The sequence below is a fragment of the Ascaphus truei genome, chromosome 6 (assembly GCF_040206685.1).
Source record: "Ascaphus truei isolate aAscTru1 chromosome 6, aAscTru1.hap1, whole genome shotgun sequence".
NCBI classification, from domain to species: Eukaryota; Metazoa; Chordata; class Amphibia; order Anura; family Ascaphidae; genus Ascaphus; species Ascaphus truei.
Genome location: NC_134488.1, coordinates 18,153,619 through 18,167,098, shown reverse-complemented (window position 1 = coordinate 18,167,098; position 13,480 = coordinate 18,153,619). Strand labels below are relative to the sequence as shown.

The 13,480-nt window shown below is 45.4% G+C and overlaps 1 protein-coding gene across 2 annotated transcripts in view; it reads left to right on the top strand.

Moving 5' to 3' along the window:
• Positions 1 to 13,480, top strand: part of DISP3 (dispatched RND transporter family member 3) — a 131,937-nt gene that overhangs the window by 83,685 nt on the left and 34,772 nt on the right. For both annotated transcript variants that reach the window (XM_075603479.1, XM_075603478.1), the window contains 3 exons: positions 2,767 to 2,912; positions 3,646 to 3,807; positions 3,907 to 4,068. In XM_075603479.1, the coding sequence (XP_075459594.1) occupies positions 2,767 to 2,912; positions 3,646 to 3,807; positions 3,907 to 4,068 (470 nt within the window). The remainder of the gene's footprint in view (positions 1 to 2,766; positions 2,913 to 3,645; positions 3,808 to 3,906; positions 4,069 to 13,480) is intronic.

Sequence of the window (13,480 nt, the reverse complement as noted above, 5' to 3'; positions counted from 1 at the left end):
CCGCCACGCCCCCCCGCAACGCGTCTGCAATCTCCTGCAGCCAAGTTCACAAATAACTTGGGCTGCAGGAGTGCGCGCGGCGGCGCGCTCATTCTCATGCGGCCGCGCAGGGACCATAATCCCAGCCTTAGTGATCAATGGCAAAAAAAACTTTAGAGCCTGTACATGTGCCTTTGTGCCTATTATTAAAGCAGCAATACGGTTAGCTTAAAAAAAATATATATATATATATAATTGCAGGTTTGAAGCAGTGTGTCTCCGGAGCTGAACCCTGTTAATTTCAGCTCCAAGGACCCCCTGCTTCTGGAGATACTTATTTATTTATGTATTTATTTATCAAATGTTTTACCAGGAAGTAATACATTGCCAGTTACCTCTCATTTTCAAGTATGTCCTGGGCAGAGAGACTTAGCTCCGTAATGGCACCGGTATCCCTTATAGGCAGAGAAACGGTCCAATCTAATAGTGGCTTTAAATGTCCCACGTCACGCTGGCCAATAGGAAGCTGTGCCATCATCCGGTGCGTCTTCCTTTTGGCTAACGTGACTAGCGGCTTTAAACTCAGCAGAGAACCTGGCGCCACCTACACTGTGCGTATCTCTGGAAGCAGGAGGTGCCCGGAGCTGAAATTAACAGGGTTCACCACCCGGAGACTCCCTGCTTCAAACATGTAATTAAAAAAAATATATATATATATATATTTTTAAATGCTAAGTTGGATTGCTGCTTTATTTAATGAGTGGCTATGGGGGTTTCGACTTGTTCCTTAAAGAACACACAGCCCCAGCTACCTCATGGGCGCAGGTGGCAAATGCAAGCACTAACCCCAGCAACAACAATGCTATGGCCACACCATGTCTAAGCAGGAAGCATGGGGTGACGTGCCCTATATCACCTAGCCAGGGCATTATTGAGGCTTATGTGAGGGCTGTGGCTGAAATAGTTGGCTCCTATGCAGTGGTGGCAGCCAGCAAGATGTATAGTATGGGAAAGGTGTAGTCTTTCTTCGTACGCTGGCTGCCACCCACACCCTGATACAAAGGGGAATTGCTGTAGGGGGGACCTACATCCCCATTGAACACCTGGAAGGGTTGGGCACAAGAATCATAGTGTGAAATGTGCCTCCCTTCCTCCTGAACTGCCTCATGCGCCCGCACCTGCCCTGGGAGACATCAAGTCTCCTATAACAAAAATACCATTGGGCTGCAGGGATAAGGCGCTGAGGCACGTGCTCTCATTTAGGTGACAGATGCAACTGCAGCTGCCAGGGACCAGAGTTGCGAAGGGGACCTTTGGGGTCCCCTATGTCGGCATTGTATATCAGGTGTATTATGGCATGGGGGAGTTTAGATTCTATCTGTTCAAGGAGGTGGGGCACGCTCATAGGAGGTGCCCCAAGGGGAATATAAGTTCTACCCCAGCTACTGCACCCACTCCTCCCTCTGCCAAAACACCTTGTCCCACCACTGCAGGGCCCTCACGGCCTCAGGACCCCTTTGAGGCCGTAGATGTTGCTGCTCCTGCTCTGGTAGCGACTTCCCCCCCTCTCCCCCCCAAAAACAACGGGGAGAAAAGAAAAAGGCTGCCCTGTGTTGTTGCTGTCTCCCCACAAGCACACCTTAACCCCAATATAAGTACTGAAGTACTGGGGGTGATAGTAGCATTCTTTCCTGGGGAATCGCCCCCCAGGAAGAGGAAGTTTAAAACCCATAGGAGGGTGGCTAAGGACGAGGAGGGTGAACATTACAATGTTCACCCTCTAAAGACTCATAAGCGGAACAAGGCACCTGTAGGGTCAGGGGATCTGGAATTAGTGTGAGGGCAAAGGGAAGTACCCCAGATTTTAGGAGTGGGGGGCCAGAATGCTGTACAGCATGAGGCCCTGCCCCTGTACATGGATGTTGGGGTGCACTCATTTAGAAACGTTTTGAATGTCAGAGGAGAATTTGAGAAAGGAGTCGAGTGTGACCCCTAGGCAGTGTGCTTGGGCTACTGGGTGAATGATCGTACTTCCAACAGTAATGTGGAAGGAGGTAGTAGGGCCAGGTTTGGGAGGAAGTATGAGGAGCTCTGTTTTTGTCATGTTACTTTCAATCGGTGGAGGGCCATTCAGGATGATATAGCAGAGACATTCAGAAACTTTGGTCTGTATAGCAGGTGTAAGGTCAGGGATTAAAAAATAAATTTGTATGTCGTCAGCATAGAGGTGATATTTAAACCCAAGAGATCTGATTAGGTCACCTAGAGAAAGTGTATATACAGAGAAAAGAGGTCCCAGGACAGAGCCCTGGGGTACCCCCACAGAGAGATCGATAGAGGAGGAGGGGGTGTTAGCAGAAGAGACACTGAAAGTACGATGGGAGAGGATAAAGCTTTGTTACGAATACCAAGAGTATGGAGAAGGTGAAGGAGAAGAAGATAGTTCACGGTACAGTATCAAATGCTGTGGAGAGGTCAAGTAATATGAGCAGAGTGTAATGACCTCTGTCTTTGGTAGCATGGAGGTCATTAGTTATTTTAGTGAGGGCTGTTTCAGTGGAGTGAGCAGTGCGGAAGCCAGATTGTAGAGCATCTAGGCGAGAATAGGTGTTGAGAAAATGGAGCAAGCGAGAGAATACAAGACGTTCAAGGAGTTTAGAAGCAAAAGGCAGGAAGGAGACAGGTCGATAGTTAGAAAGACAAATGGATTTTCATCATGTGGCTTTTGTTTACTGCTGTACTTCAGTTGAAGGGTTGCAGTTCATTTCTGTTTTTCTCTGTGTCCAGTTGTAGTGAAAGGTGCCTCAAGAGTAACAGTTTGGACATATATGAGGATCTACTGTTGGCTCAGGACACATCATACAGGCCCGTCCAAGGCACTATTCAGTACTTAGATGATGATATCCCTCTCTTGACAGTAGAAGAGGACACTGGTAAGTCAATTTATGTTGTTACCACTGCTCAGCTGAAACTTTTTTTATTCTTCGTCTGTAAATAAATATAATTGAGATAGTAACTTTGGTAAAGAAATGGCTGTGCTCTCTGATCGCACAAATAAAGAAACATTGGAAAAATGGGAAAATATTACTTTAGTGCGTGCCGATAAGTCGCAAGAGAGAATGATGAAGCTATTGCTTCAATTACATGCGTAAAAAGAGAACATCTGGATAGATATTGGTATTTTGGAGAAAATGCAGATGATCCTGCACAACTTTTACTAACCCACAAATCTTGGCTTATTCAGCATCATACTGCATTCTCTATTTCCTCTTGAATTACATTTTACCTTTGACAGCTGCTCTTTTGTTTTTCAGGTACATTTTCCTGAAATATTATTTTATTTGTGATACTCCAGAAGTAATAGTAGAAAATCCATTTTGCAGACTTCCTTTCCTGTGAATCGCACTCATTTGTAAAAAGTGTCACTGGTATTTAGCATAAGTAGTCTAATGAATGTGAGTGGAGCCTAATCTGATAAGAAATTATATTATTCAATAAAAAAAAGTGTGCGTTTTTTTTTTTATCAGAACTGCCAAATCTCACTGATATTTGACCTTGGATTTTGACATCTCTGAAATCAATAGTTGTCATTATCAAACGTATTGATTATAACACAGCATTCTGCTAGCTGCAGTGATCTGTTTGTCTTTTTGTTTTTGTCTTCAGTGACCCTGGAATTTGGTGATGTGCCTCTGGTCTCTGTCCTGCCTGATACTTCAGAACAAAAGACAGGAACAGACAGAAGAGATCACGTGATAAGGTGGCTTCAAGACCTTCTGCACCATTGTGTCCTATGGACAACTGTGAAGGGCAGGCACATCACTGTAGGTGAGAACGTCTGAGCCTCCACTTTCTCTTTCAGTAGTGCTGAATGTTTCACTGATACAGAATGTTACCTGAAAATTCTATTACATCTCTAATTTGCAGGAGTTTTTGTAGTGGTTCTTGTCTTTTCTATAACCTTTGCTGCTCGCCTTCATCCAGCCAGCCGAGCGCCTGTTCTATTCAGACCAGATACCAATATACAACTGCTTCTAGACCTCAAGTACAACTTAAGTGCAGAAGGAATATCTTGTGTTACTTGTTCAGGTAAGTGTTAATGCAAAGTTATGTATGGTAATGTATGAAGCTTCCAAGAACATTGAGAAGATCACATTGCACAATTTTATAAGTCTCTTGAAGTTTTCGATAGCACTCGGTGCAGAAAATAAGTTCTGGTCACATCTTATTTTACATTTGCTGTAATCACAAACATATTGATATTCTGTAGCATTTATGTACAACTGGGTATGTATGTATCTATGTATGTATAAAGAATAACACTTGTGAGCACATTCACATGTCTTAGACACGTCTGCGACCATGCCTTTCACTATTAACACCTAGCATACAGTGCTTCAACTGCAGCAAGGGATTCTGGGAAATGACATGCAAATGTACACACAATATGTCATATTTTCATGAAATCCATGTTTACACGGAACCCTTCTTTATTGGCTATATGCTAACGGTGGAGGTTTTTTGTCGCCTTTTCACCCACCATAACTTAAATAAAGTGTATGATATATATAGCAAATAGAAATATTACTGTGTGCTCATTTGCATGTCTTAGAAGGTCTGCAATCCTGCCTTTCACCATTATCAGCCAGCACACAGCGCTTCCACTGCAGCAAAGGATTCTGGGAAATGACATGGAAATGAGCACACAGTGCTTTTGCTTCAAAACCATGCTGGTTGGTTCACCATACTAAGAAAGCTTGAAAAATATACCACGCTATAGTGGGAAAGGTGCATGCCAACATTAAAAATGAGGTGGGAATGGCAAGTAAGGCCTCAACCTCCAAGTATTGAATACATCAAAAAGCAATGGCACTCATTCTCCGGAGGCTGGATTGTTTGTGGACTAGACAGCGTTCAGGAAGAAGACATGAAGGCAGAGGGTGCTAAGAATCCTTGGAGGTTAAATAAAAGCTGTAATTTTAAGCTCAATCTGGCCACCTAAAACTGCCGGACTCTCTCCACCGAAGCTGGACTGCAAGAACTGGAAGATGAACTTTATTAAATGGGTTACTGCTGGCCTTAGGGAAGTAAGACGAAAAGATGAAGGCCTAATTGAGCTAAAAATTGGACACCTATTATATTACAATGGTACAGACAATGGAAGAATCAATAGAGTAGGCTTCATCGTTAACAAGAGATGGAGGACAAACATAGTGGAGTAATGTTGTACCGGGTCCTAATTTAAAAAAAAAAATCTGTTAATCAATCATTCTACCCAGCCGGGTACCCGGTTAACGGGATGGCACTTACCCGCAGGGTGAGGAAGACCGCTGCGACATCTGGGAGCAGCAGCAGAGGTCCTGGTGGCGGTGGCAGCAACAGAAGTCTGTGTTCAGCCGGTGGGACCAGCAGGAATACAGCACACAGCTGATACGAGTGTGAGCCGGGGAACCATGTGACTGAAGCATTGGACAGTTGGCTCCTCCCCGGCTGTCCCATAGGAACACTCCTCCTCTGGTCACATGGTTCCCGGGCTCACACTTGTATCAGCTGTGTGCTGTATTCCTGCTGCTCCCGTCGGCTGAACACGGACATCTGCTGCTGCCACCGCCACCAGGACCTTTGCTGCTGCTCCCAGATGTCGCCGTGGTCTTCCTCACTGGTCTTCCTCACTTTTGGTCGACCGGCTGCATGTAAGTGATGAAGTATTTTCAGCTACTCTGACATTCCGAGAGTGTCGGTTCAACTTCTCTGTTGCTGAGTTCTCTGTTGCTGAGTCCGGGTAATGTCCGGGTAGCTAGAAAAGCGCCGGTTAAGCCGGGAACGGGGTCATTTCCGGGTACTCGGTACATCACTATAGTGGAGTATAAAAGCTCATCGGATAGAGCAGCAAGAATTGTCACTCAGTTGACAAAGAGATACAGGCTTCAAATAATCCAAGTTGATGTCCCAACATCAAGTCACACAGACAATGAAGTGGAAGACATCTACCATGAAATGAAACAACTGAACAACAAAGGAAATGGGCACCTCAAAATCATTATGGGAGATTTGAACGCAAAGATGAATCATCAGTTGGTAAGTCTGGTTACGGCAAAAGCAATTCATTTGAAGACAGATTGGTATAATTTGCAGAATGTAAAACTTATACATCAATTCATTCATCAAGAAGAATCCAAATAGAAAATAAACATGGAAAGGACCCAAAGGAACCAAGAATGAAATTGGCTATATCGTAGCTAACAAACACGTGATGGATGACTGCACAATCCTTAACCGTTTTGTCACCAGGAGTGATCATCGATTGGTTCGCTGCAAATTACAGGTACATCTGAATGCAAAGATGGAAAGAAGAAAACTGATTAAAAAGAAGACAAAAATAATCAAGAATAACAGCAGAGAATTTCAACTACAACTGAAATATCACTTCAGCTTGCCCGAAATGAATGAGGACACTTGAACAAACAATTATGAAGAATTATGAAGATTACAGTTCAAAGCACAGACAAAATTGGAGGAATCAATAACAAAAAACCGGATGAGAAAATATCTGACGAGACAAAGCAGTTACTGAGGAGACGACAAGAAGTGAAGCAATCCCAAGACGCAAGAACAAGAATTGAATATACCAAGCTGTGAAAGACGATTCACGAGTGCATAACTGAAGATGTAAGAACATTTAACTATGATATGATGAGAGAATATCTAAAATAAGAAAGGTTAAGGAAAACAAAGCAGCGACATGATTGGGAAGAAGCAAATGATTGCACTCAAACAAGATGATGGATCAACAATAAAAGGCTATTCACTTATCATAAAGAGAGTTGAGGACTTCTACATGAAATTATTCGAAAACACAAATGATACGGGACATAGTGCAGCAGAGGACAAGTGAGAAGAAACCACCAATGATGTGTCATTCGTCCTTCCAGGAGAAGTGGCAAAGGCAATAAAACCCCATGAGTAGGAAGGCCCTGTGGAGGATGACAACTGAAATCTTGAAAGAAGCTTGGGGGGAAGAAGTATGAAAAAAAATAATCGCTAGGCTCTTTCCATGTTGCTTTTAGAACAAGAACATTCCAGAACAGTGGAGCAATGCCATAGTTATCATCATCAATAATAAAGGAAACAAGGAAGACTTCAAAAAGAACAGACCAATCTGTCGACTTGCAATCACTTACAAGGTTTTTACGAAGATACTCACTAATCGGCTGCAACATACCTTGGACTTGGCCCGGCCTAGAGAAGAAGCGGGATTTCACAGTGAATATAACACAATGGACCACATCTAAGTTGTACAAGGAGTGGTTTCTAAAAGTACTGTAATGAAAATAATGCACCACTCAGTTTAGGATTCATAGATTATAAAAATTATAAAAATTTGATTTCATCTATACTTCCGCCGTTTTAAACACATTAAAAGAAATTGTTAAAGTAGCATGCCGGCGATCACAGTGTGCTGTGTGTCAGTATCGGTCAGTGTGCTGTGTGTCAGTATCGGTCAGTGTGCTGTGTGTCAGTATCTGTCAGTGTACTATGTGTCAGTATCGGTCAGTGTGCTGTGTGTCAGTATCGGTCAGTGTGCTGTGTGTCAGTATCGGTCAGTGTGCTGTGTGTCAGTATCGGTCAGTGTGCTGTGTGTCAGTATCTGTCAGTGTACTATGTGTCAGTATCGGTCAGTGTGCTGTGTGTCAGTATCGGTCAGTGTGCTGTGTGTCAGTATCGCTGTGTGTCAGTATCTGTCAGTGTGCTGTGTGTCAGTATCAGTCAGTGTGCTGTGTGTCAGTATCTGTCAGTGTGCTGTGTGTCAGTATCGGTCAGTGTGCTGTGTGTCAGTGTCTGTCAGTGTGCTGTGCGTCAGTATCTGTCAGTGTGCTGTGTGTCAGTATCGGTCAGTGTGCTGTGTGTCAGTATCGCTGTGTGTCAGTATCTGTCAGTGTGCTGTGTGTCAGTATCTGTCAGTGTGCTGTGTGTCAGTATCTGTCAGTGTGCTGTGTGTCAGAATCGCTGTGTGTCAGTATCTGTCAGTGTGCTGTGTGTCAGTATCTGTCAGTGTGCTGTGTGTCAGTATCGGTCAGTGTGCTGTGTGTCAGTATCGCTGTGTGTCAGTATCGGTCAGTGTGCTGTGTGTCAGTATCGGTCAGTGTGCTGTGTGTCAGTATCTGTCAGTGTGCTGTGTGTCAGTATCGGTCAGTGTGCTGTGCGTCAGTATCGCTGTGTGTCAGTATCTGTCAGTGTGCTGTGTGTCAGTATCTGTCAGTGTGCTGTGTGTCAGTATCGGTCAGTGTGCTGTGTGTCAGTATCGCTGTGTGTCAGTATCGGTCAGTGTGCTGTGTGTCAGTATCGGTCAGTGTGCTGTGTGTCAGTATCTGTCAGTGTGCTGTGTGTCAGTATCGCTGTGTGTCAGTATCGGTCAGTGTGCTGTGTGTCAGTGTCTGTCAGTGTGCTGTGTGTCAATATCGCTGTGTGTCAGTATCTGTCAGTGTGCTGTGCGTCAGTATCGGTCAGTGTGCTGTGTGTCAGTATCGCTGTGTGTCAGTATCGGTCAGTGTGCTGTGTGTCAGTATCGGTCAGTGTGCTGTGTGTCAGTATCTGTCAGTGTGCTGTGTGTCAGTATCGCTGTGTGTCAGTATCGGTCAGTGTGCTGTGTGTCAGTGTCTGTCAGTGTGCTGTGTGTCAGTATCGCTGTGTGTCAGTATCTGTCAGTGTGCTGTGTGTCAGTATCGGTCAGTGTGCTGTGTGTCAGTATCGGTCAGTGTGCTGTGTGTCAGTATGTCAGTGTGCTGTGTGTCAGTATCGCTGTGTGTCAGTATCTGTCAGTGTGCTGTGCGTCAGTATCGGTCAGTGTGCTGTGCGTCAGTATCGGTCAGTGTGCTGTGTGTCAGTATCGGTCAGTGTGCTGTGCGTCAGTATCGGTCAGTGTGCTGTGCGTCAGTATCGGTCAGTGTGCTGTGCGTCAGTATCGGTCAGTGTGCTGTGTGTCAGTATCGGTCAGTGTGCTGTGTGTCAGTATCTGTCAGTGTACTATGTGTCAGTATCGGTCAGTGTGCTGTGTGTCAGTATCGGTCAGTGTGCTGTGTGTCAGTATCGGTCAGTGTGCTGTGTGTCAGTATCTGTCAGTGTGCTGTGCGTCAGTATCGCTGTGTGTCAGTATCTGTCAGTGTGCTGTGTGTCAGTATCGGTCAGTGTGCTGTGTGTCAGTATCGGTCAGTGTGCTGTGTGTCAGTATCTGTCAGTGTGCTGTGTGTCAGTATCTGTCAGTGTGCTGTGTGTCAGTATCTGTCAGTGTGCTGTGCGTCAGTATCGCTGTGTGTCAGTATCTGTCAGTGTGCTGTGTGTCAGTATCGGTCAGTGTGCTGTGCGTCAGTATCGCTGTGTGTCAGTATCTGTCAGTGTGCTGTGTGTCAGTATCGGTCAGTGTGCTGTGTGTCAGTATCGCTGTGTGTCAGTATCTGTCAGTGTGCTGTGCGTCAGTATCTGTCAGTGTGTTGTGTGTCAGTATCCGTCAGTGTGCTGTGCGTCAGTATCTGTCAGTGTGCTCTGCGTCAGTATCGCTGTGTGTCAGTATCGGTCAGTGTGCTGTGTGTAAGTATCTGTCAGTGTGCTGTGTGTCAGTATCTGTCAGTGTGCTGTGTGTCAATATCTGTCAGTGTGCTGTGCGTCAGTATCGCTGTGTGTCAGTATCTGTCAGTGTGCTGTGTGTCAGTATCGGTCAGTGTGCTGTGTGTCAGTATCTGTCAGTGTGCTGTGTGTCAGTATCGGTCAGTGTGCTGTGTGTCAGTGTCTGTCAGTGTGCTGTGTGTCAGTATCGGTCAGTGTGCTGTGTGTCAGTATCGGTCAGTGTGCTGTGTGTCAGTATCGGTCAGTGTGCTGTGTGTCAGTATCGGTCAGTGTGCTGTGTGTCAGTATCGGTCAGTGTGCTGTGTGTCAGTATCGGTCAGTGTGCTGTGTGTCAGTATCTGTCAGTGTGCTGTGTGTCAGTATCGGTCAGTATGCTGTGTGTCAGTATCTGTCAGTGTGCTGTGCGTCAGTATCGGTCAGTGTGCTGTGTGTCAGTATCGGTCAGTGTGCTGTGTGTCAGTATCGGTCAGTATCGCAGTGTGTCAGTATCGGTCAGTGTGCTGTGTGTCAGTATCGCTGTGTGTCAGTATCGGTCAGTATCGCAGTGTGTCAGTATCGGTCAGTGTGCTGTGTGTCAGTATCGCTGTGTGTCAGTATCGGTCAGTATCGCAGTGTGTCAGTATCGGTCAGTGTGCTGTGTGTCAGTATCGGTCAGTGTGCTGTGTGTCAGTGTCTGTCAGTGTGCTGTGTGTCAGTATCGGTCAGTGTGCTTTGTGTCAGTATCGCTGTGTGTCAGTATCGGTCAGTGTGCTGTGTGTCAGTATCGGTCAGTGTGCTGTGTGTCAGTATCGGTCAGTGTGCTGTTTGTCAGTGTCTGTCAGTGTGCTGTGTGTCAGTATCTGTCAGTGTGCTTTGTGTCAGTATCGCTGTTTGTCAGTATCGGTCAGTGTGCTGTGTGTCAGTATCGGTCAGTGTGCTGTGTGTCAGTATCGGTCAGTGTGCTGTGTGTCAGTATCGGTCAGTGTGCTGTGTGTCAGTATCGGTCAGTGTGCTGTGTGTCAGTGTCTGTCAGTGTGCTGTGTGTCAGTATCTGTCAGTGTGCTGTGTGTCAGTATCAGTCAGTGTGCTGTGTGTCAGTATCTGTCAGTGTGCTGTGTGTCAGTGTGCTGTGTGTCAGTATCTGTCAGTGTGCTGTGTGTCAGTGTGCTGTGTGTCAGTGTCTGTCAGTGTGCTGTGTGTCAGTATCTGTCAGTGTGCTGTGTGTCAGTATCAGTCAGTGTGCTGTGTGTCAGTATCTGTCAGTGTGCTGTGTGTCAGTGTGCTGTGTGTCAGTGTCTGTCAGTGTGCTGTGTGTCAGTGTCTGTCAGTGTGCTGTGTGTCAGTATCGGTCAGTGTGCTGTGTGTCAGTATCGGTCAGTGTGCTGTGTGTCAGTATCGGTCAGTGTGCTGTGCGTCAGTATCGCTGTTTGTCAGTATCGGTCAGTGTGCTGTGTGTCAGTATCGGTCAGTGTGCTGTGTGTCAGTATCGGTCAGTGTGCTGTGTGTCAGTATCGGTCAGTGTGCTGTGTGTCAGTATCGGTCAGTGTGCTGTGTGTCAGTGTCTGTCAGTGTGCTGTGTGTCAGTATCTGTCAGTGTGCTGTGTGTCAGTGTGCTGTGCGTCAGTGTGCTGTGTGTCAGTATCTGTCAGTGTGCTGTGTGTCAGTATCAGTCAGTGTGCTGTGTGTCAGTATCTGTCAGTGTGCTGTGTGTCAGTGTGCTGTGTGTCAGTGTCTGTCAGTGTGCTGTGTGTCAGTATCGGTCAGTGTGCTGTGTGTCAGTATCGGTCAGTGTGCTGTGTGTCAGTATCGGTCAGTGCACTGTGCGTCAGTATCGGTCAGTGTAATGCTTTTTTTTTGGCCAATGCTAGCTTGTATTTCTTTTTAAATATATTTTTGTTATTTGCTTTTAAATATTTATGCTATTCCTGTTGTGCTTTGATTTTGACTGATGTGACCCCGCGGCGTCAGTTGACCCTGCGCGAGGTAAGGGGGGGGGGGAGGTTGAGCGCACCACCGAAGTTGAAGAGGCAGAGGGTGCGCTGCAAAAAAAGTTTGCGTGCCCCTAGCCTAAGCGTTTCGCTCCTCCAGAACTTCATCTGATTGAATATACTGTGCCCCATTTGCTCTTTTTTTTTTATTATTAATGTCTTCTGGATGCAAAACTGGGCAAAATTGGTGGGGAAATAAACGACAATATATTGATCAAAGCAATAAATCCTTGGTTCAACTGGATGACTTTTTTTATGTGCCTGGTGCTATTTTGATAAATAGTATTTCCTGGAACGTTTTTTGTTTTCACTCCTTTTGATTATTCAGTTACTGAGGCACCCTGTTTCTGAGCAATGATGTTAATTAAAATCCTTATAAAACATGTTGGCTATATAAACCCCATTGTTTTTATCTTTGGTTTATCTCTCCTAGTAATTAATATACTGTATATGATATGATTCCTGCTGACATCATTGTAAAATGCATTAGAATTGGAAGGCCCTTTATAGGAACCTGTTCACACATTTGTAAGGATTACTATTTTATTTGTAACAATATATCATCTCTTCAGCACCTTCTAACTTCTTCTAGAGAAAGCTCCTTCTCTTTCATTCTGCCTGTCCTGGCAGCTTCTCTTTCCACAACGGGCTCATATGGATCAGATGTGCCTTTCTCTAGAGCTTGCTGCACCAGGGTAGGGTTACCAGGTGTCCACACATATTTTAAGAGCTGTGATCTCTGACAACCCGGTTGTTTACGGGCCGGGCACACTGTGTATGGAGGCCGGTGGTTGGACTCCAAAAACAAACCCATTTGTTCCTGCTTGTTATGAGAATATTCAGCTAATCCAACCAATATCTCAAATGTAACACGCGCATGTGGACTGGCATCCCATCAGTTGTTTCAACTGACCCTTGTTAGAATAAACTGCACTCACATCTCTCTGGGCCTCCATTGGTCATCAGGATGTGACTGACGCTGTTACAAGGAAACTCTCCTCCTTTGGTACATGCTACCCAATAACTGGTGCCTCCTCCTGGTCAGCTTCACCAACATTCAGTGTATTATGATGTCACGATGACCTCACGTGATCTCACAATGCTGTGGTCAGATGCCCGGCTATCTAAAGGCAGACAGTATTTTGACCAATGAGTGATCACTACTCCAGGCAAACGGCAACAGCTGCAATTTAGCCACTCTCTCCCATTCTGATGTCACTGATGACCTCACAGTGTTCTGGTCACAATTTTCTGCTTCATTTAATTCCTACTTTATGAATTAAATAGAAATAGCTGTGTCAGTCCGGTTGCGATGGTGCAGAATAAGTGAGTAATTTAGCATTAGGTGATACCTTTTTTATGTGGACTAACAATTGATATGATATAATAAAAATTGTTAGTCCACATAAAAAGGTATCGCCTAGTACTGAAGTACTCATTTATTCTGCACTATTCCTACTTTAATACCACTGTGCCTGGGGGCTCGTGAAGGTATAAAGGTTTTATACCTGTAACGGAGTTTCCCTGGCCCAATCTCATGTTGACCCCCTTCTGTGGAAACTGACCCATGTTACATAAGGTGTAGTGTGGTGCACCTGCTGGCTTTCAGAATCCCTGAGCCTCCCGCGATGGTGTGGGGGATGGCATCAGAAAGGTAGTGCTGAGTTATACTCACGGTACAGCGCCTCCATCTCTTCCAGACCCCCAGTGTAGTAGGGAGGAGTCTCTGAAAGAGAACCTCTTTGTGCACCTTCTTCCCGAATGACTCCACTTTCAGGACAGAAGCGATCTTTATCTTTGACATTCTTTATTGCAGCATACATTGGGCAGCTGCCCATCATACGGGGCCAGTCTTTAGCCGCTCATCACAGGCTGTCAACCCAAAGGAAGTCCCTGGACACCACTCCTAGTCA